The 21,086-nt window shown below is 51.7% G+C and overlaps 2 protein-coding genes across 5 annotated transcripts; one reads left to right on the top strand and one right to left on the bottom strand.

The window, feature by feature from the left end:
* The first annotated feature begins 1,165 nt into the window (after positions 1–1,165).
* LOC100282037 (uncharacterized) lies at positions 1,166–2,607 on the top strand. Its single transcript, NM_001154950.2, has 5 exons — positions 1,166–1,591; positions 1,679–1,782; positions 1,853–1,961; positions 2,022–2,249; positions 2,339–2,607. Exons 1-5 carry the CDS (start codon positions 1,192–1,194, stop codon positions 2,401–2,403), a joined length of 906 nt encoding a protein of 301 aa, NP_001148422.2. The 5' UTR covers positions 1,166–1,191; the 3' UTR covers positions 2,404–2,607.
* LOC100273815 (O-fucosyltransferase family protein) lies at positions 2,272–20,043 on the bottom strand. Of its 4 annotated transcripts, none has more exons than XM_008674243.3 (12): positions 19,812–20,043; positions 17,733–17,808; positions 17,101–17,168; positions 16,763–16,851; positions 16,491–16,668; positions 4,571–4,699; positions 4,315–4,445; positions 4,024–4,237; positions 3,764–3,948; positions 3,335–3,430; positions 3,106–3,239; positions 2,272–2,954 (listed from the first exon to the last, which is right to left on the bottom strand). In XM_008674243.3, the coding sequence occupies exons 1-11, from the start codon at positions 19,983–19,985 to the stop codon at positions 3,113–3,115; spliced, it is 1,467 nt and encodes a 488-aa protein (XP_008672465.1). In that variant the 5' UTR covers positions 19,986–20,043; the 3' UTR covers positions 2,272–2,954; positions 3,106–3,112. The 4 variants fall into 4 exon arrangements, with proteins under 4 accessions (XP_008672465.1, XP_008672464.1, XP_020405173.1 ...); XM_008674242.3 differs by having other exon boundaries at positions 4,315–4,448; positions 19,812–20,042; XM_020549584.3 differs by lacking the exon at positions 19,812–20,043 and adding an exon at positions 18,581–19,788 and having other exon boundaries at positions 4,315–4,448.
* Positions 20,044–21,086: the final 1,043 nt, after the last annotated feature.

The following is a 21,086-nucleotide window of genomic DNA, read 5'->3' as shown; positions in this document are numbered from 1 at the left end:
AAATCCTAGGTTAGCTGCTGCCAAAGGCATATTTGGCATCGTTTTCATTCAACATTAACTCCTTACTATATGGTATGGAAGTATAGGAACTATAGTGAAGCCAAAAAAAATAGTGGTTTGACTAGCTCCTACTCCATCATAAGGCTAGCTCCAGCAAGCACCGCTATACGGTCCTGTACGCCAAATTTAGAGAACCAAACATCCTGTATCGCCTCCAACAAAGAACTGTAAAGGTTCCTGTAAAGTAGAGGATGGTCCTTGCGCACGCTATTTATGGTGGATGGCTGTGCGTCCGCTATCCGGCCAACGAGCGCGGGCAACAACATCGGCGATCGAGCACAGTTGTACAACATATTTGTTAGTATGAATAAAAAATAATTTGCAGTATTTAAATGTCTCATAATTTTGTAAATAAATACGGATTAATATGCATGCAATAATCACATATATTTGTTTTATTAATAATATATGGATTCTGTTAACACTGTAGATATAGAGGACCGGTTTTAGAGGATGTTGCTGGAGATGAATAAGATATAGAGGACGAATTTTTTTAGAGGATGCTGTAAAAGACAAAGAATATTCTTTTAGAGGACGAAATTTAGAGGACGTTACTGGAGACAACCTAAAAATATTATATCACATATTCGAACTCTGTATCAAATTATAAATTATTCTAGATTGCTTAACACATCCATGTCCATGTGTGTGTTTGTCTTTCAAACCTCATCTATACATGCTCTTTATAAACTATAATCCGTAACCTAAGCAAGTTGATGAACAAAACAACTAACTAGTGAAGGGTAAGTTAGTCTTCTATCAGACTTATTATTTGGTTCTAGAATTATTTGAATACCTTGAATTTTACGAGGGAGGGAGTAGTTTGTTTGGAGAGAAGAGAGAAAAAAAGCTAGTCCTTATTACTGTATAGTAATAAATGCACGGAGAAACCGAAAACAAGAGGAGGCGTAGTCTGACGCGTGTTCTAGAATTCACCACAGGAGCATCTCCTTCTCCTGCAAATAAACAAAAACAAACTTCCATTTTTCATAGTAAAAAAGTATCTGATTTAAAAAAAACAATAAGTGAAATCAAGAGGAGGCGCTCAAACAATGTAGGTGTGAGACGTGTCCCAACTCTGAAGATCATCCTGTCCACCCATGTCTTGTGGTCGAAAACTGCCTCCGCAGCATGGATCCAGCAAACGAACAGAAGAGAAGTCTCCAGCAGGCAGCAGCCCATCGTCCCACACCAAGAACAACCAGAGAGGCAAGCAGGGGAGAATCGCGGAGGTCTGGGAAACACCATCCTGCAGAGATGACAGTGCTGCTCTCCCCGAGCTCCTCCCTGTTCCTCGCCAAACCTTCTGCCGTCGCCAAGGGCAGGGCGGCGGCTGTGACGTGCTTCAGCGGGCCCTCCCTGTCAGTGGGGCGTGAAGATCAGGAGGGTGTAGCAGTGGTGGTGGGGAGGCGTGCGTTGGCTTCCGCAGCAGCTGTCGCCTCAGTGCTTGGGTTTGCAGGCCGTGGTCTGGCGGCCAACCAGGGCCTGCTCGCCGGGAGGGTCCCCGGCTTGTCTGAACCTGACGAAAATGGTGAGCTCTTCTTCTTCTTTTTCTTCTTTCTCTGCAGTGAAATACTGTTGAATTGTTTTCATGATGCTGATCGAATCGTTCAGACAGGTTGGAGAACGTACCGCAGGCCAGACGACAAGTCCGGTGGCCACGGAGTTGGCTGGAGCCCCATCATCCCGTACAGCTTCAAAGTTCCAGACGGCTGGGATGAGGTTTCCACCTGGTGCTTTTTCTGTTTCTGATGCGGAGACTAGTGTTTCTCTTACCATGGCTCCAACTTAGGTCCCGGTGTCCATTGCTGATCTGGGCGGCACGGAGATCGACCTGCGCTTCGCAAACCCCAAGGAAGGCCGGCTGTTCGTCATCGTGGCCCCAGTTCGCCGGTTCGCAGGTGAGCTGAGACCTGAACAAAATGCTCAAGAAATGTTGTGATATGGTTCCCGTCCTACAGATGACCTGGACGACGCGACCATCGAGAAGATCGGCAGCCCGGAGAAGGTGATCACCGCCTTCGGTCCGGAGGTCATCGGAGAGAACGTGGAAGGGAAGGTCCTGTCCTCGGAGACGGCGGCGCATTCGGGAAGAACTTACTACCAGTTCGAGCTGGAGCCGCCCCATGTGTTCATCACCGCCACGGCAGCTGGGAACAGGCTCTACCTCTTCAGTGTAACTGCAAACGGTAAAGCCATTGTTCGCAGAAATGCAAGCCAACTCTTTTTTTTATTATTATCCTGAATAATACAATAAATAGCTGGGAATCTTTTGCAGGTCTGCAGTGGAAGAGGCATTACAAAGACCTCAAACAGATAGCACAATCATTTCGAGTCGTGTAGGGTTCCAATTCCTACTACTACTTTTTTTTTACAGCGCCTGGCTCTTGTTGATATGATTAGAGGACATGGGAGACGGTAATACGGAGAGAGGACAAGTGAGCATCGCTTCTGATGACCACTCTAACTCTGTAAGGTTACAAAGCTGCAGCAGCAGTTCAACAGCTTGTGTAAACCTGCTCGCTAAGGCTAAATGCTTTTACTATATTTTTTTTCCCCCTGATGTTGCCTCGAAGGGTACAGATGCTTGCCAACGCATATATACCTCGAAACTTTCGTTACTAATGGCAAACATGCCAAATCTCTCGAGTTTGCGGGGGACAAAACAGTTCATGTACGGTTTCTTGGTTGCAGTGGCCCCAGCCCTCCATCTGGTCCAACAAGGTCATTGCATTGCATGTTGATCACGAGAAGGAAGACGTCCTTCACTAACTTGTGTCCTTGAGTACCAGATCAGCTTTTTTCATCACAAAGTACCGGTAGAGCTCCAATGGCCAGACTGAAGCACTAGCACACCTCCAATGATGGGTGCACCGTGTCATCATCATGCAAAGCTGCAATTAAGAACAGACGTCAGTTCATCTGGAAAGGATCGCCGAGGTGATATGGTTTGGACAAATACACTTTAATCAACAGCACTCTATCTCAATTCTCTCCAAGCCCACAAACAGTCGCATACTGCGTATACGATAGGATCATACCTACCTATACATCAGGACCTCCCAGTCAAACAGATGCACTCAGGAAACGGGTTCTCGTAAAAAGATTCCTCAGTCCTAAGCCGTGCTCTGCCCTTGCTTCCTGGCAAGGAGCCATACCTCTTCCTTGGAGTCCCTTGTCTGCATACAGGGAAATGCATTCTTAATACAATCTCTGAGTTAAAGAAAAGCACTGTACACATGGCTATCCATAGCTATAAATTAAATAAAATCACCTGTACTTGTGCATGTCAGTAACAAGTGCCGACAGCTTAGGACCTTCCGTGAGATCCCCTTTTTCCAGTAAATCAAAGAGTTCCACCAATCCTTTCCTGCAGTTTAAACAGATTGATTTTGAAGAAGGAACTAAACGAACACTTAGTTACATGGCGAAGATTGATAGAGCATAATGTCAAAAGTGTAAAAATAAAGAGGAGTAAGTAAAAGGATACTGCACAAATAAAGGACTTATAACTCCATACACTTGCAAATGTCCACAGAAAAGAAACATCCAAAACGATACTGGGATCTATGAAATATGTGCAAGATAAGTGTGCACTTATCAGAGACTTGTTTCAGAAGAAGAAAATAGAAATTAGGTAAAGTTAGAAATCAGAGAAGTAGCAAGATCAGATAAAACAAAGCAGGATAAGTCCCATGTTTACCTGTCAGGAGTGATAGTTTTACGATGCCCTAGAAATCGACGATGGCCTTCTACAGCTTTTGCCATATTGCCAGAGTGTGATGGAATAAACACATCACTTTCAACTGCGATTATGTAATCAAGGGCAGCAACTTGAGAAGCATGATTACTGAATTTCGCAAGCTCTTCTTCTGTTGCTAGCATGTCCTGAAAAACTGAAATTTTAGTAGCACAGCAAGAAAGCGGTAGATACAGTCAGCACAAAAGAAACAGTGTAAATACCTTGCTAACCAAATTTGGGAAGTATGATCTCAATTTTGATATATACTTTTCACCACCATAAATTTCACCTGCTGCAAGGTATATCCACGTGGATTCAGGATAGCCCATAGCACGCAGAAAAATGCCCACCTCATTTGGTGTCAGTGGACAGTTGCCTTCATATCTCTGTTCAGTTGAGTTTATATCCTTCAGTTTCCAGTGGCTTGTTCTCTCTCTATTGAAAGAGAAAGCAAGTGAATACAACCAGCACATAGAAATGGAACTGTACGGATGTTCTTCGGTTGTTCATACCTCATAATTCTCAACTCATTTGCTTCCAAATCACTCAGACCGTAAGTGCATCCCGTAAATGCTAGCATATCCTTCTCATATCGTAGATGAAGAGCAATATATTTTCCATGAGATCTTAGACGCTCTACTAGCTTCTGTTTCGTAAGTGTTACATTGGCTCAGAATCTAATTAGAGACTGCTATAAATCTCCAACTGCAATTGAAGACAGTAAATTCTGAGTTAAAGATATGTACAGTTTATCAAGAGAATTCATGCCTTTCCAAGGTCCTCAATCAGATCCGAAAAACGCAGTGCTTGGTAAAGACAGCGGCATCTCAATCTCTGGATATCAATTGGAAGACCGTTGTTAGCAAGACGCGAATCAGATTTTGGGATGTGAACTACCTGCAAGGCAGTGTGAGGTGAGATCATATAATAGTTTCAGACCTCAAATCCATGAAGAAATAGTACTTTCACATTAACACAGATGATGAATGGAGCATAGTTTGCAGAATTAAAAATTTGAACCATCATTGTAGATGGTCCGGTCACTGGAACCAGCAGATTGGAGTGACCGACTCACTGGACAGCAGACCAGATGTTCAGATTAGGCTACTATGTACTCCTGCCAGTCTCAACTAAGTGATGTTTTGACATGGTTTAAAAGGCGTCGCCTAGGCGTCCAGGCGGTAGTTTTTGCTAGGCGTCGGCGCTGCCCAGGTAAGAATGAGCATGGCATCCGCCTTGGCGAGGTAGGCGTCTGGGCGACGCCTTCTCCCCTCAGGGCGACGCCTGACCTAGGGTTTGCTGGCCTTAGTCACCGCGCGCGGAGCCCAAATTGGCGCGTGCTTTGGGCTTTTGGCGCGCGGCAACTTCCCCCTGTGCGCGCGCGGCAACTTCCCCTGTGCGCGTGCGACTGCTCCTGTGCGCGCGGCTGCTCTCTCCCCCTGCGCGCGGCTGCTCCCTGCGCGCCGCTGCTGCTCCCTGCGCGCGGCTGCTGCTCGCCTGGGGCGCGCGGCTGCTCTCTCCCCCTGCGCGCGGCTGCTCCCTCTCCCTGCGCGCGGCTGCTGCTCCCTGGGCGTGGCTGCTGCTCGCCTGCTCGCGGCTGCTGCTCGCCTGGGGCGCGCGGCTGCTCCCTGCGCGCGGCTGCTGCTCCCTGGGCGTGGCTGCTGCTCGCCTGCTCCCTGGGTGCGCGGCTGCTCCCCCTCCCTGAGCGCGCCTCTTCCCTGGTACTGGTAGAGTGGTAGGTCCTCCTCCCCTGCTTCCTCCTCCACTGCTTTCTCTCAGGTGTCAAGACTCAAGAATGATGTTCCTCCTCACCTGCTTCCCCTGGTTTCAGACTTTTAGGTTTCTGTCAAGTGTCAATAACTCAAGACTGCAGCGAGTACCCTGGTTTCAGGTTTCTGTCAAGACTGCAGCGAGTAGCGACAACATAATGTCTTCTCCAAATGAAGCTCCATCTTCTGTGGCTGGTGAGTACGACCCGAAGAGCGATCCTACCCGGAAGCCACGGAAGTCTACTGATCCAGGGTGAAAGTATGGATTTTGGCCAGATCTTCAAAATAAAGATAAGGTGGAATGCACCCTATGTGGTCAGGTTGTTAGTGGAGGGATAAAGAGGTTAAAACAACATTTGGCATGGGCATATGGAGATGCAAAGTTATGTCCCAAGGCTAGCAGTGGATTAAGGAAGGAGATGACAAGTTATTTGGAGGCAAACAAGAGAAAAAGACCAATGTTTCTAGATGAAGATGAAGAAGATGATGAAGTGGTGGAGGTGGCAGCAGCAGATGAGGCGAATGATACATCTGCTGTGGAGTCTCAAGCATGCAGGCTAAGCCTAGTTCTGGTACAACATGTTGAAGGATGTAGTGTATTGATAATAGATGGGATACAATATATATAGAGACTCAACCCTAACCCTAATGGGCCGGCAGCCCAACACTGGTGCCGGCCCACACACACTCACGCACACACAATCTAACATCCCCCCGTAGTCGCAACGGGGGCACCACACACGATGACACTGGAGTAGAGGCCGAAGGTAGGAGCCGACGGGTTAAAATCCCCCCGCAGTCGCAGCGTCGTGATGGTGCGAATGTTGCGGCTGGAGTAGAGACCGGTATGTGCACCAAGAAGACGATAGCCCCTAGATGCCGAGGTAGCCGAAGTCGAGGTGGTCGCGGTCGGGAGACGCGCAGCAGAAGCCTGATCTTCGGGAGGGGTCGACGTTCGAGCGTCAACGATCGGCAGGGCGACACAACAAAAGGGCACCGGCAGGCCGACCTTCCTGCTTCTTCGATCATCCGGGCGTCAACGAGCCTCGCCAGGGAGGCCGACAGCAGCGCACGCGTCTGCGTCGATCATGGTGTCCGCGCCCGCGGCAGAATAGAAGGGGGAAACGGCTGATCCGGCCGAGAAGGCCACGGCAGCGATGGATCCAGTCGGGAAGACGCGATCCAGCCAAAGGGACGGCGGATCGCGCCGGAAAAGTCGCAGCAACGTGGATCCGGCCGGGAAGGCCGCGGCAGCGACGGATCCAGCGAAGGCGAAGAAGGGGGTGGGCGGCGGGGCGGGTCCAGCCGGGCAGGGGCCTACGCCGGACCTGGCAGGGGTGTTGACGGCACCAGTGACGGGAGAAGCTCGAAGTGGGAGGCGCTGCTGGGGCGTCAACGCGATTAGGAGGTGGCTAGCGTGATGACAAGGGGCTGCACGAGCGAAGATGCCGACACAGGCGAGAGGATCGCAGGGTATCCATGCCGGGGAAGAGGTGGTCGGCACTGGTGAGGACAGTGGCGCGCGCAGGAAGGCCGGGGGCGCTGCGCATGGGAGCGGACCGCGCAGGGTGCGCAGGAAGGCCGCGGGGCGCTGCGCGTGGGGGTGGCCGGAGCGTCTTGAGCGGGAGCACAGACGCGGCGACACGGTGCGCAGCGTTCAGATCCGCGCTTGGCGGAGGGAATCCTGGTCGCGGGCGGACGAATCGGGGTCGAATCGAGGGCGAAATTGCCTATCGCGACCCGCGGGGAGAGGGAGGGAGGGAAGGGGAAAGGGAGGCGACGGGCGCTCAGGGGAGAAGGGCCAGACTGGCCGGAGGTGGAGGGGAGCGGCGAGCCCGCCATGGCTTCGACCAGCTCGTCGATGGAGGAGCAGGGGTAGACGCCATGGTTGAGAGGGAGAAGCTCGGCGACCAAGGGAGCTGGGCGTCCTGGAGGCCCTGGCAGCGCGCAAGCACGGCCGGCGCGCAGAGGCGGCGGTCATGGCGCGGCCGCGGTCGGCCACCACCGTGCTTGACCGGCACTCGGCCCCGGCGGCTGGGGCGAGTGCTCCCCTGGCGACGGCAGCCGGGGCGCGTACCTGGCGGCCGGAGGGGCAGAGGCCCGACGTGGCGGCGGAGACCCGGCACGGCGGCGGGCGGATCCCGCGCCTGCGCCGGTGGCGGCGGCGCCCACGCCCTGGGCTGCGAGGCGGCGCCGTCGTCTGCACGCTCGCGCGCTCCCTTGGCGGCGGCAGCGTGCAGGTCGACGTAGCGGCTGCTCGCGGCGGCGGCGGGTCCGCCCTTGGCCGGTGAGGGAGCGCAGGGAGACACCCACGGTCGCGTCGGCGTCGCCGTTGGGGAGGGGAGCGAGGCTGAGGGCCGCCAGGGCTGGCGAGGAGAGAAGCTCGAGGCCGCCATGGCCACGCCAGGGCCGGATCTGGTGGAGGAGGCAGCGGCTGCAAGGGAGCCGCCCTGGGAGGGAGGGATGAGCCTCCCGAGGCGGCGGCTGGATGTGGGGCAGGCGATTGGAGGAGGGAGGTGGCGGCTGGGATGAAACCCTAACCTAGTCCTCTGATACCATGTTGAAGGATGAAGTAGTATATTGATAATAGATGGGATACAATATATATAGAGACTCAACCCTAACCCTAATGGGCCGGCAGCCCAACAGTGGTGCCGGCCCACACACACTCACACACACACAGTCTAACACAACAGCCAAAAAAAGACAATCAACCTTGCAATTTAAGGCAAGTAGTAAAGCACAGCCAAAGACAGCCAAGTCCGTAGTTGAGATGTTGCGGAGAACACCAGAGGAGGTGGTGGATGAGAGACTTTCAGGTTCTTATCAGCCCACAATCTTGGCTAGTGCAAAAAGTAAGGAGGACAAACACTATGTGGACATGTAGTGGGCTTTGTTCTTCTATGAGTGTGGTGTACCTTTCAATGCTGCAGCAGCTAGGCAGTTTCAGATTGCAATTGAGGCCACAACACAGTTGGTTCAGGGTATAAGCCTCCAACACCTTACCAACTACAAATGAACCCAGGAAAGTTGCATCCTCTCATAAGAAATGATGATGATGCTACTGTTGGGCAGCTAATAGGTTGCTTTCTTGATGTGCTTGCAAGAATGGTAGATGATGAGAAAACTAGAGACAAGATCAATTCTCAAGCAATGGATTACGAGTTTCTTAGAGGAGCAGCTTTTTCAAATAAGATGGCCAAAGATAACCTACAAACTATGAGCCCACGTAAGTGTTTGTGGATGTTACTAGTTTACTACTTACTAGTTGTTGCTAGTAGCTTGCTAAATTGTTGTGTTGTTATTGCAGTTGAGTGGTGGCGTTCGTATGGTGGTCGTGCTATTGAGTTACAGAGATTTGCTAGACGTTTGGTGAGTCTTTGTGCGTCTTCATCAGGTTGTGAACGTAATTGGAGTACCTTTGAATTTGTAAGTTATTATGTGTGCCTCCTCAAGTCCTCATCCACCTACTTGGCTACTTTTGTAACCAATATTTCAGGATTAAATGACTAGGTGTTTTCTTATTTTGTAGATCCATACAAAGAAAAGAAACCGGTTGTTGCATAAGAGGTTAAATTCTATTGTCTTCATTTCCTACAACCGAAAGATAAAAGCTAGGTTCCAAAAACTACGCCAGAAGAAGGGAAAAAACTTTGACCCATTGGTTCATGAGGACTTCAACTGGGACAATGAGTGGGCTGATTCTTTGCATGTAGTCCCTGAACGTGGGCGTGGGTGTGAGTGTGACCTTACATGGGACCTTGTGGATAATGCCATTGGAGCATCAGAAGCACTTTGAGGCCGAAACTTACCAAGAAGAGCCCATAATGTGTATTCAAGGAGAAATTCTATTGCTGCACAAAATGTGTCAAAGGCTGAAGAGGAAGATGAAGATGAAGAAAATGTTCCACATGATGCAGAAATCACAGATTGTGAAGATGAACCTAATGGTGGCAATGATGGTGGAGAAGGGGAGGCATGACCCAATATCCCAGGAGAGTTTGATGATAATTTTTGAGAGATGGGAGAGTAGCTATTGCTAGATTGCATTAGCATATTTGCTGCATTAGTAGCTGCAGCTAGTTACTATTAATTATGCCATTAGAAACTATCTATGTGGCTATTTCAGATTTGGTATTGTGCTGTTTTAAATTTTGTGACTTGCTATTGTTCCTTTAGAGACTACTTTGTGTCTATTTCAGATCCACTATTGTGCTATTGTGAATTTGTGATGATTTGTAGTTTATGAGCTGTAACAGCTGTTTGGTTGCTTGGTATTTGGCTAGTAAGGCGTCGCCTAGGCACCCGCCTAAGTCGCCTAGGTGTTCAAGCGGTGGCTGGGCGCCTAGTTCCGCCTAGCCGCCTTTAAAACCATGGTTTTGAGGTTCTATTAAGTCACTTGCTTTAAGCTTTTGACTACATAATACCTTTTGCATATTGAGTTCCACTTTTCGGAAGTGAGACAAGTATATTTGTCTATGACTCTTGAAAGAGTTTCATAAAAGTAGTCAAAGGCTAGATCAGTAGTGTTAGAGTGAACGCACTAACCAGTTCAACCCAAAAGCTTAACTTATTAGAAGATAGGCAATCCACTTATACACTTCAATACCCCCACTCACGTGTAGCCAGAGAAAAGGCACACACGTGGAAATAGAGGGGTGGAGAAACAAATAAAGCCTCGATTCGAACTCAAGACCTCTCTGCCTTTGATACCGTGTTAGAGTGAACGCACTAACCACTTCAACCCAAAAGTTGAAGCTATTAGGAGAAGGTAGGCAATCCACTTATATACTTCAAGAAGTAGACTTCAGACAACATCAGAACAAAACTTATTTGTTTCTAGAGGGAGTAACTAATCATCTTTCAACCGTAACTATTCATAGGAATGGCTGGTAACCAACTTGTTGCAAGGAAGACCATAGGACATAGAAGAGAAGGCAGCACTGTGGGAGCGAATGAGAGATGAATACATGAGGGAAGGCGGGAGGTTAGTGAAACAACGCAAGGCAGGCAAGGCAGTAGCAGAGGCTACAGAACAAACTTGCTTCTTGAACCAACTCAGTCGATGGTTTTCTTGGAGGGAAGAAACACAGCAGAGTATCTAAATACTACAGAGCACAAACCCTTACCCCTGGCACCACATCGTGTCTGCCTCATCGTGTTACATTATTGATGTGCCTAGGTCATCTCCTTGTTGGATAGATTAGAATAATGGGCCAATCCTAGAGAGGGTGGCTATATAGAGTTCATACACGGGCCTCATGGGCCTAGCCACATGGGCCTAATCCATATACTCTAACACCCCCCGCAGTCTGAACTTCCGTCGCAGCGGAGTTCACAGACTGGACTCGAAAAGAAGTACATCACACCATAGGATCCCCCCACAGACTCAACTAGCCAATACCGATGTTGAGGCTGGAGCAAAACTCGACGAAGGTCGAGGATGGAAGACCCTTGGTGAAGATGTCGGCGCTGAAGCGCGTCGATGAGGCGGCGAAGAAGTGACTGACTGGAAGCGGTGAGGACAATGTCATCCACGTAGAGAAGCAAGTAGGCAGTCTCTGTGCCATGATGGTGGACGAACAGAGACGTGCCTGACTTGGCCTCCACGAAGCCCAGTGTCACCAGGAACGTAGCCAGTCTAGAGTGCCACGCCCGGGGGGGCTGCTTGAGGCTGTAGAGGGACCTGTTGAGCCGGCAGACCATGTCAGGGCGAGAGGAGTCCACGAACCCCACCGGCTGACAGCAGTAGGTCTCGGTGAGGGCGCCGTGCAGGAAGGCGTTCTTGACGTCGAGCTGGTGAACTGGCCAGGAACGAGCAAGGGCCAGTGAGAGCACCGTGCGGACGGTGGCCGGCTTCACAACCGGGCTGAAGGTCTCATCGTAGTCGACTCCGGGGCGCTGAGTGAAGCCCCGAAGAACCCAACGAGCCTTGTACCGCTCTAGGGTACCATCGGCCCGCCGCTTGTGCGTCCAGATCCACTTGTCGGTGACGACGTTGGCGCCGGGTGGACGGGGCACCAGATCCCACGTCTGGTTAGCGACGAGCGCCGCGTACTCCTCCTCCATCGCCCGACGCCAGTGGGGGTCCAGCAGGGCGGTGCGAACAGAGGAGGGTACCGGAGAAACCTGCGAGTCCCCGGGCGTGGCCGCCAGGACCCGGGGTGGTAGGGTACCAGCCGCGTGCCGCGTCACCATCGAGTGGACGTGCCGCGAGTCACGGTGAAGGAGCGGTGGGTGGTACACCGACGTCTCGACACGTGCCGCGGGTGGCCGCGGCGGAGGTGTAGGTGTCCCTGGCAGGGACTGGGCCACCGACGGTGTCGCCGGAGGAGAGGTCACCGGTGGTGGCGACGGCGGGGGTGATGGTGCGAACCCCGGTGGCGGCAGCCGGCGCTGGTAGACGCGCACCGGCTGGGCGAAGCGTGCCGGAGGGACCGGCGGCGGCGGTCCCGCAACCGGCGACGTGGGCACCGGGGGCTGGCGCTGGTAGACCCGTACCGGCTGTGCGAAGCGGGACGGAGGGGTCGGTAACGACGGCCTCGCAGGCGGTGCAGTCCCACCGCCCCCGCTCGGCCCAGGGGCGGTCGGAGACTGGGCCCGCGGAGAGGCGACACCACCGGACCCGGGCAAGGCACCGGGCCGAGAGTAGGACCGACAGGCGGCGAGCGAGTACCTGCAGAGAGAGGAAGGATAGGTGGCTCGACCACCGCGTCAGTCGAAAAGAGAGTGAAGAGGTCAAGGTCAGGGTCGGAGGAGGGTGGTGGTGGAGTAGGGAAACACGGACTCATCAAACACAACATGGTGAGAGATGAGGACCCGACGAGAGGAGAGGTCAAAGCAGCGGTAGCCCTTGTGGTCTGGGAAGTACCCGAGAAACACACAGAGGGTGGAACGGGGTGCTAGCTTGTGAGGAGCAGTGGCAGCGGTGTTCGGGTAGCAAGCACACCCGAAGACACGGAGGTGGTCATAGCGCGGAGGAGTACCGAAGAGTGCCTGGTGAGGAATGGGGGCCGGGCACGCAGTGGAGGGGAGACGGTTGAGGAGGTAGGTAGAGGTGTGGAGGCCCTCGGCCCAGAAGCGTGCCGGTAGGTGCGCCTGGAGAAGAAGAGTGCGGATGGTGTCGTTGGTCGTGCGGATCATGCGCTCAGCCTTGCCGTTCTAGGAGGAGGTATACGGGCAAGACATCCGCAACTGCATCCCGTGGGAGAGAAAGAAGTCGCGGGAGGTGGAGTTATCGAACTCCCGACCATTGTCACACTGAACGGCCTTAATGGTGAGGCCGAACTGAGTGGACACCCACGCGAAGTGGCGGAGGGCGGGGAAAGCCTCAGACTTGGCACGCAAAGGAAAAGTCCACACATAATGAGAAAAATCATCAAACACCACAAGATAGTATTTGTAGCCTGACATACTGGTAATAGGTGAAGTCCACAAATCGCAGTGTACAAGATCAAATGCATGAGTAGCATGCGAGGAAGAAGAAGAAAAAGGAAGACGAACATGGCGGCCTAACTGGCACGCATGACAAAGATGATCATCATGTGATCTAGTACATGGGATAGTGGCACTACGAGTAAGCTGCATCAGGGCATCGCGTCCGGGGTGACCAAGGCGACGATGCTAGGTAGTAGAAGACGTGGTGGCAGCAAAAACAGCATCTGTGTTAGGCGACGAAGACGAAGAAGAGGTGGCGTGCGGAAGTCGAAGGGTGTAGAGGGGGGCGGTGCTGTCACATCGGAGGAGGGGCGCCGAGTTGCCGAGTCCTTCACAGTAAGACCAGAAGAGTTAAACTCAACAGAACAAGAATTATCAGCGGTAAAACGGCGAATAGAAAGAAGATTGTGGACCAAAGAAGGAGCGACAAGAACATCGGGAATACGAAAAGAGCCGGGAGTGCCGGCGGCACCCACAGATGTGACAAGAAGACACGAGCCATTCGCCACCATGATGGACGAAGGAAGAGAGGAAGAAGGGGGACGAATAGAGGTGAGTATACCAGGGTCAGGAGTGATGTGGTAGGTAGCACCGGTGTCCGCGATCCACTCGGGACACATCAACGGAGTCAGAGTGGGAGTCTGGAAGGCAGCCAGGGCGGCCGCGTCCCAACCAACCAGCCCGGACGGTGGAGCAGTCGGCGGCATGGGCCACGACGAAGCGGCAGGCATCGAGGTCCAGGGCGACGGAGAGGCGAAGGCGAACCCCGGCGGCGAGATGAACCCCGGCTGCGCACCGGCGAACATGGCCGCCGGGGGACGAGCCTCATAACCTGGCCCTTGGAACGGCCACATGGAGATGCGCCCTGACCACGGGTGGTGGAAAGTGGGCCAAGGCGCACCCTGCTGGGTCCCGACGTCGGTGCGTAGCCACGGGCACCACCGCCAGCACCACCCCCGCCGGATCCGCCACCACCGCGTCCACCACGGCGGCGACGGCCCCCACCGCCCCCGCCTCTACCACCTCGGCCCCCGCTTGGCCCGGGTGGACGGGTCGGGGTGGTAGCCGCCAGCGCAGTCAAGGAAGACGAGGACCCCGGGCCGGAGATCGATGCAGCCTGAGCACCCAGAGTGATCTCCTCCAGGGCAAGGTCGTCGCGGACCTGGAGGAAGGTGGGGAAGGGGCGCTGGCGCATGATCAACGATCGGAGGTGGGTGTAGCGATCGCTGAGGCCGCGGAGGACGTTGAGGACAAGGGCGCGGTCCTCCACGGGACAGCCCAGATCGCCAAGTGAGTCTGCCATGGTCTTCATCTTGCGGCAGTACTCACTGACGCTGAGGTCCCCCTGGACGAAGATGCGGAAGGTCGCGTCGAGGCGGAGAGCCCGGGCCTCGGCATTGCCGAGGAACTGGCCCTCGATGGCCAGCCAGGCAGCCCGATTGTGAGGAAGGTTCCGGAGGAGGCTGTGGAGGTCGACGGAGATCGTCCCCACGATCCAGGCGAGCACGATGCTGTCGAGGCGCACCCACGCCGGTGGGGTCGCAGAGTACGTGGTCGTCCAGGGCGTAGCGGCGAAGGGTGAGAAGGAGCAGGTCCCACCAGCGAGCGTAGGACGGCGACTCGGGCTCCAGAACGACGGGAACCATCAGGCGAATGTTCTGGACACTCCCAGCCTGAAGGTGGAGCTGAGCCACGAGTGGGTCGGCCGGGTCGTGCCAGGGCACCGTGGTGGTGGAGGTGGTGCGGTGCCCGGCTCCGACGACCGGCGCGGCCAGGACGCCGTACACCACGCCCGAGGTATCAGAGGAGGTGGCCCCGCCGTCGTGGGTCGCAGGTGAGGCGAGGAGCTGCTCTGCCGCGGCAATCTGAGCAGCGATAGCGTCGGTGGCCTCGCGCTCCCACATGAGGGCCGCCTCCCGCAGGCGGGCCTGTCGCGCCGCGTGCTCCGCGCGGGCAGCGGCGAGGGCGGCGATGGTGTACTCCTGCAGGGAGACCGGTGTAGGAGGTGGAGGAGGCGGCGAATCAACGACAGGAGGCGGATCGACGACCGGCGGAGGGGGGATTGGAGGGGAAGGTCGCCCAGACCCTCAACCCCCGCGGGAACCTCGCCCGCAACAGCAGCAAGGGCAGAGGCGGCGCTCGCGGCGGTGAGGGAGGTGGCGGCGAGCGCAGGCCCCCACGCCCCTGCCACCAGCGCCTGCGCGCCCGCAGGGTAGGCGGCGGCGGCTGGGAGGGGGTGGGGAGGGAACGGGGCGGCCGGGGGAGCGCGCGCGATGGAGCGGGGCAGAGCAGCGGCGGCGCGAGCGCCAGGGGCTGCTGCGCGTGCCCAGGAGGAAGAGGAGAGGGGAGGAAACATGTGGGAATACAGGGGGGAGGAGGCTGCTGCTCGCCGGCCATGAAGGGGACGGTGGCGCGGCCGCGGATGGGCGGCTCGGGTGCGTCGCGGGGAGGCGGGACCTTGGGCCGCGGCACGCAGGAGCAGGGTCAACTTCCGGGGCAGCTTCCGGGGTGGCGTGCGCGGGTCTGGGCGCGTTCGCGGGTGTGGCCGGGCTTCGGTCGGCCTGGGCGCTCGGCCGGGCGGGGCGGGGACGGTGGCGCGGCCGCGGACGGGCGGCCGGGGCGTCCTGGCGGTGGTCCGGCTCCGCAAAGGCGCACGGCGGGCGCACGGCGCGGCTCCTGGCGACGTGCGTACCCGACGGCTGGGGAGGCGCTCGGCCGGGCGGGGCGGGGACGGCGGCGCGGCCGCGGACGGGCAGCCGAGGCGTCCTGGCGGCGGTCCGGCTCCGCGGGGGCGCGCGGGGCTGGGCGCGGCCGGGCGGGGCGCGTCGCCTGGCGGCGTGCGTACCCGGCGGCTGGGAAGGCGCTCGGCCGGGAGAGGCGGGGACGGCGGCACGGCCGGGCGGCCGGGGCGTCCTGGCGGCGGGCGTGGATGAGAGCAGGGGAGGCGGCTGGCTACCCTAGCTGAGTACCCGGCGGCTGGGGAGGGGAGGGAGGAAGAGAAACCCTAGCTGGATACCATGTTGGATAGATTAGAATAATGGGCCAACCCTAGAGAGGGTGGCTATATAGAGTTCATACACGGGCCTCATGGGCCTAGCCACATGGGCCTAATCCATATACTCTAACACTCCTCATAACTCAGTTTGCATTTGTGGCTTAATAACAATGCTCAAAACAATTTTATTTCAAATCTATCACAGAAATGTATTGAGGAAAGCTACTTCAGGCAATTACCCCTGAAACATAGAAAATCCTAATAAACACATCCATGAGAAAGTACAGCGCCATACTACATACAAGCAACATCCAGAAATCGTTATTTCTCTCCCTATATCATTGCAACAAGAACTACTACCGTGACATCCTCAACTCATTTTGCACGAACTGGAACCACCATATCATAAAAATCAATTCAACATTAAATAATAAGCAGCAAAAAGGAGAACTTCCTTAGTTTGGTGTTTGAAATGTAACTGAACTACCTTCTGATTCTTCCAGAGCTCTTTCACTTCCTCATAATAACTTGCACCGGACCATGAGGTGAAATGTTTCCGGGCTCTTGGAGCAGATTGCAAACTTCCAGGCAAGTCACTCACAATGTGGACATCTCCTTCCAAAGCCTTAATAAAATGAGGCTCATCAAATATGTCTTTAAATGTACTGTAGATAGTGGTGGGAGTTGTTAAACAAAAAAATAAGGAGCAATCAGACAGAATATATGGCAATAGCTAAACTATAACCTAATACTCAGAACCTGGTATCTTGCCAGAAGGATCGCTTATCTAACTGAGGGATAACAAGTGTTGCATTCACCAAACGGGCAACTGCAACCATATCACAGATCTGCAGAGGGAAGATTAGGCTAAGACTAAATATAGGAAACCAGAATTTTCTGGAGAAACATACAGAAACTATTAATAACAATAACTGAGTCAAACATAACATAGATTAATCAGAAGACACCAGCAAAAAAACCAGGAACAAATCTTTCTAACAAGAATATATTACTATATAACTATAGATGCAAAAGCATGCTCACATAAGATAGACAAATATAAAGCTTAGAGTTAAGTCTTGGTGCAATGGACTTACTCCAGTGCGCATTTGGTTGAGTCCTCCATTACTTCTAACAGTCATGTAGCTGTCTGACTTGCCTTGAACTGATAATACAAAAGCGATTGTTAGAGCCATCAACAGAAATGATAATGACAGAAACATTATCACAATACCAGTATACCACATACACATATGCATCATTACGCATGAGTGATGTTATCAGATTGCGTATATACAGAGAAGGATACATATAATTGGCTGTGCAAAGAATAATTACAAGAATGAGTTCCAATTTGGTCATTGTTGTGTTGCTCCTATGTTCCTAGATCAGATAACGTACATATACTATTTTTTAATAAATTAAAAAAGTGTAAAATCAAACCTTCTTGTTTAAATTTCTAGCTTGTACAATCAAAACCACTATAACAAAAATATATATTATACCCGTCTCAGAAAATGGGTAAAGATGATATCAGGAGCGTGAATCATATGCATGAGTTGGTGTCAACAAGAGCTGGATTATCCACTAATTTGTACCCTAAAATCAACTGCGGCCAAGAGCTAACATTTGATATCATGGAGACCTCAAGCATTTCATATTAATAAAATAACCATGATGACTTTGATTTATTATATAAAAAAAATGGTGCAAAGAAAATAAAGTTTACCCTTATATCTAGAGGTTGGTGTAACACAAGCATGATAACCATAACCATTAGAAGCCCACAGTTGATCATTTGACACCTGAACATAAAGTATTGCTTCAATTCAATGACAATTAGATTTTCTAAGAGTGGTAGCATAACTAGCCTTCATAAATAAATCTGTTAATATCAGTTTTGCTTCACTAGAATGCAAAGCATGCAAATTGACTTTACATGCTAAATATCCAAAAGTATATAAGCCTATGCTGACCTGTGAATCTTCTATTGCCCATGTTAGTGCATACAAAACATTAGTACCATAAGAAACTTTACTAAAGAAAAAAACATCAGTCCAATTTCGAATTTGATCATCCAAAATAAGGGTGTCAAAACTCAAAAGTAAGCATTAAAGTTTTCTCTCATGCCCTTCTGAAGTTTCTCGCATTGTTTTCAGGTCGGGCGACCAGCTGGTCGTTCCAGAGGACCGACCAGGCGCCTAATCGCGATTAGGGTGACGATTAGGACGCTTAATCGGTCCTGGTCGACCTCTGGTCGTCCCCTAATCGTCCTATATATTTCTGGGCATATGTATATATAATATGATATATGTATATATAAGCAATACTGCAATAGGTATTATATAAGTATGAAATTGAAACTGAGTAACAGACTGAAAGGCAATATAGGCATATAGCACTATAGCAGAACTGAAACTGAAATATTGAATACAAGGCTACAAGCAGTAATGCAGTACCTACTACCTAGAGCATATCATCATCCAAGCAAAAAGCAGCAGCAGCTTCTCCAACAGATTCAGATTCATCAGAATTCAGACAATAGGAAAGATAGGAAAGGGGGAGAAGGGGGGGAACCTTGAGATGAGGAGCTCATCTCGTCGCTAGTGTTTTGGAGACACCGCCGGTGTTCTGGAGCTGCTGCTGGTGTTCTAGAGCCGCAGCCTGTGTTCTGGACTTGGCAGAGGAGAGGAAAAGTTTCAAGGGATGACAAGGGGTGGTGGCGCATTGCCTTTATACTACTGTAGATGGGCCTAAAAATAGAAGCCCAGTGGCCCACTAGAAAACCCTAGCAGCTTGGACAAATCCTGGTCGATTTACCATCTAGTCGGATGACTAATCACCCCTAATCGACGACTAGTCGGACGACCTGGACGACTTGATACTCTAGTCGAGTCGTCCGGTTGATCGGCCACTACCAGGCGACCTGCCCGACTAATCGCGATTAGTCGGATGACTTGAAAACAGTGGTTCGCGAAAGGGCGTCTAGCGTAATGGTTAAGGCTTCCGATTAGCACCTCCAGGTCCCGAGTTCGATCCCCCTCGAGGGCGAAGTTCGGACTTGTTTTAAAAAATCCTCTCGTTGTGCCCCGCCCGCTCCCGGGTTACGTCATATGTGTCACCCTCCGGCCGGGCCGTTGTAGAGTGAGAGGTGATGGCCCGCTAGTGATGGTGGTCAGGGTTCAGAGATTTTGAGATTTTCTCGTCCGGGGCCATATTTCTGTCTCTTTTTAATATAATACCGGGAGGGCGGTCCTTCCCTCCCCGGCCAAGTTTTTTTTCTGGAGTTTCTCAAGCTAATAGTTTTAATCTCTCTCCCTAGATAGAATATTTCACTTTACCCTCACAACAGTATCTGGAGTTGGCCTATCCTTAGTCACGTGATGGCATGAATGTTTAAGATTGGTCTACCCTTGTCGCCAACAACTAGTGTTATACTGGCAGTAATTTCAGGAGCAATTTGCTCTCTGTAGCTAAATTCTTTTGTTAAAGGACACCAACAATCTGGCCTGCAGTTGGTACTAGTTTAACGAAGATCAATTGGTATGTTACTATGTTGCATTGCATATATGGATAGAACGCAATGCCTAGAATCTGTTTCGGTCTTATTATTATTTGCTTCTCTATCAACAACCAGGAAAATGAGATTAAATTGAGTACCAACGTGAGCACAAACAAGGCAATTTCGTGCATTCAGCAACTGCATTACACAAAAAAACCGATGCCTAGCTAACCAATGCGTGCAGTGAAACCTCAACAAGCAGCAAGCTACCAGTAACCAAAATGAAGGAAGGATCGCGAAACGGGCCTGGTGGGGCGGGTCCGGGCGTAGTAGGTCGACCCGAACGACCTGGTGCAGGGAGGAGACGAGGAGGAGCGCAGCGAAGGCGAGGAACAGGCAAGCGCAGCGCGAGATCGGTGACCGTAGGAGCCGCCGGTGGCGGGGGTAGAGGAGCTTCGGCGCCCCGCGAGGTTTCGCCATGGCCGCGAGCGAGAGGGGACGCAACTGCAAGATGGGAACGGTCCGGCCCAGTGGCAAACCGTAGCCTTTGTTACTTCTTTTTGTCGGCCACCGGGCCGGGCTTAGTTTTCCTTACGTTATCCCATTTCTTTACATGGGCTTCGCTCCCAAATTGACTGTATAAATAGTATAGTCTATAATGTAAAACACTATTTTCGCTGACTATATAGATTATATAGATTAACTGTTAGACACGATGTTATAGGACAGCTTATGGCTCCTTTAACACGGCTTTAGCTTCCTAAAAATAGCTTCGATTTAACACGGCTTTAGCTTCCTAAAAATAGCTTTGACTTTGATTTTTCCGTGTAAGCAGCTTTTCTATGAAGCTAAAGCTATATCAAAAACCATTTGGCAATATGGCTTCTATGCTATTTTACAAAATAAATCTTATCTGAATTTTTATATATTCAGTATCATTAATTCAATCTTAAATATAATATATTTTGCATGTATAAAAAAGGTGATTCCCAATAATTATTTTGAACCTCATTGAAAATTGAAAATTTAATATTATAAACTAACGTCCACATATATAAAAATTTGTAAACTATCCATACAAAACTCATGATTGCCGGGCCACCTTGACGGGGAGGTCCCGTCAATGCAGGTACGGCGACGGCTGGGGCAGCGGCTACGGCGAAAACAGAACAATGCGATTATGATTTTATTCGTATGATGGGAGCAGATTTGCAAAAGAGAAGACAAAGCTGTGTGAGCCAATTTTTTTAGCTTCACCAGTCCAATATAAGAGCTAGTTTGAGAGCTCCATTTTTTCGAGGAATTCTATTTTCTCGTGGAAAAATGAACTAATTTCTCTTGAGAAAATAGAGTTTTCAAACTAAACCTAAAATGAAAAAGTGTTTTTACTGAAAGTCATCTATTATAATATTGTTTGGTACAGCTCATAAAAAATGTGAAGCCACAGTAGAAGCCCCTAGCGAGAAACCCTGCCAAAGGGTTTCTGGTGGGCTTAAGCTGGGACCTGATCGTGGAGAAACTGTGGTCGGGAGCTTTTAAAAATATTAAGAGAAAAACATAGAATTTGTTGTTTTCAACCTG

The sequence above is a fragment of the Zea mays genome, chromosome 3, assembly GCF_902167145.1.
Source record: "Zea mays cultivar B73 chromosome 3, Zm-B73-REFERENCE-NAM-5.0, whole genome shotgun sequence".
NCBI lineage: Eukaryota > Viridiplantae > Streptophyta > Magnoliopsida > Poales > Poaceae > Zea > Zea mays.
This window is presented reverse-complemented; position numbering and strand designations above follow the sequence as displayed.

What these genes read in the sequence shown, in the direction of transcription:
- LOC100282037 (NM_001154950.2), top strand. Translation starts at nt 1,192, where the DNA reads ATGGATCCAGCAAACGAACAGAAGAGAAGTCTCCAGCAGGCAGCAGCC. An exon ending in CCCAGTTCGCCGGTTCGCAG is followed by an intron (nt 1,962 to 2,021) that starts GTGAGCTGAGAC and finishes CCCGTCCTACAG; the next exon opens with ATGACCTGGACGACGCGACC. An exon ending in CTTCAGTGTAACTGCAAACG is followed by an intron (nt 2,250 to 2,338) that starts GTAAAGCCATTG and finishes AATCTTTTGCAG; the next exon opens with GTCTGCAGTGGAAGAGGCAT.
- LOC100273815 (XM_008674242.3), bottom strand. Translation starts at nt 19,985, where the DNA reads ATGGCGAAACCTCGCGGGGCGCCGAAGCTCCTCTACCCCCGCCACCGG. An exon ending in AGCTCTGGAAGAATCAGAAG is followed by an intron (nt 4,700 to 16,490) that starts GTAGTTCAGTTA and finishes ACTGCCTTGCAG; the next exon opens with GTAGTTCACATCCCAAAATC. An exon ending in ACTGACATGCACAAGTACAG is followed by an intron (nt 3,240 to 3,334) that starts GTGATTTTATTT and finishes CCCTGTATGCAG; the next exon opens with ACAAGGGACTCCAAGGAAGA.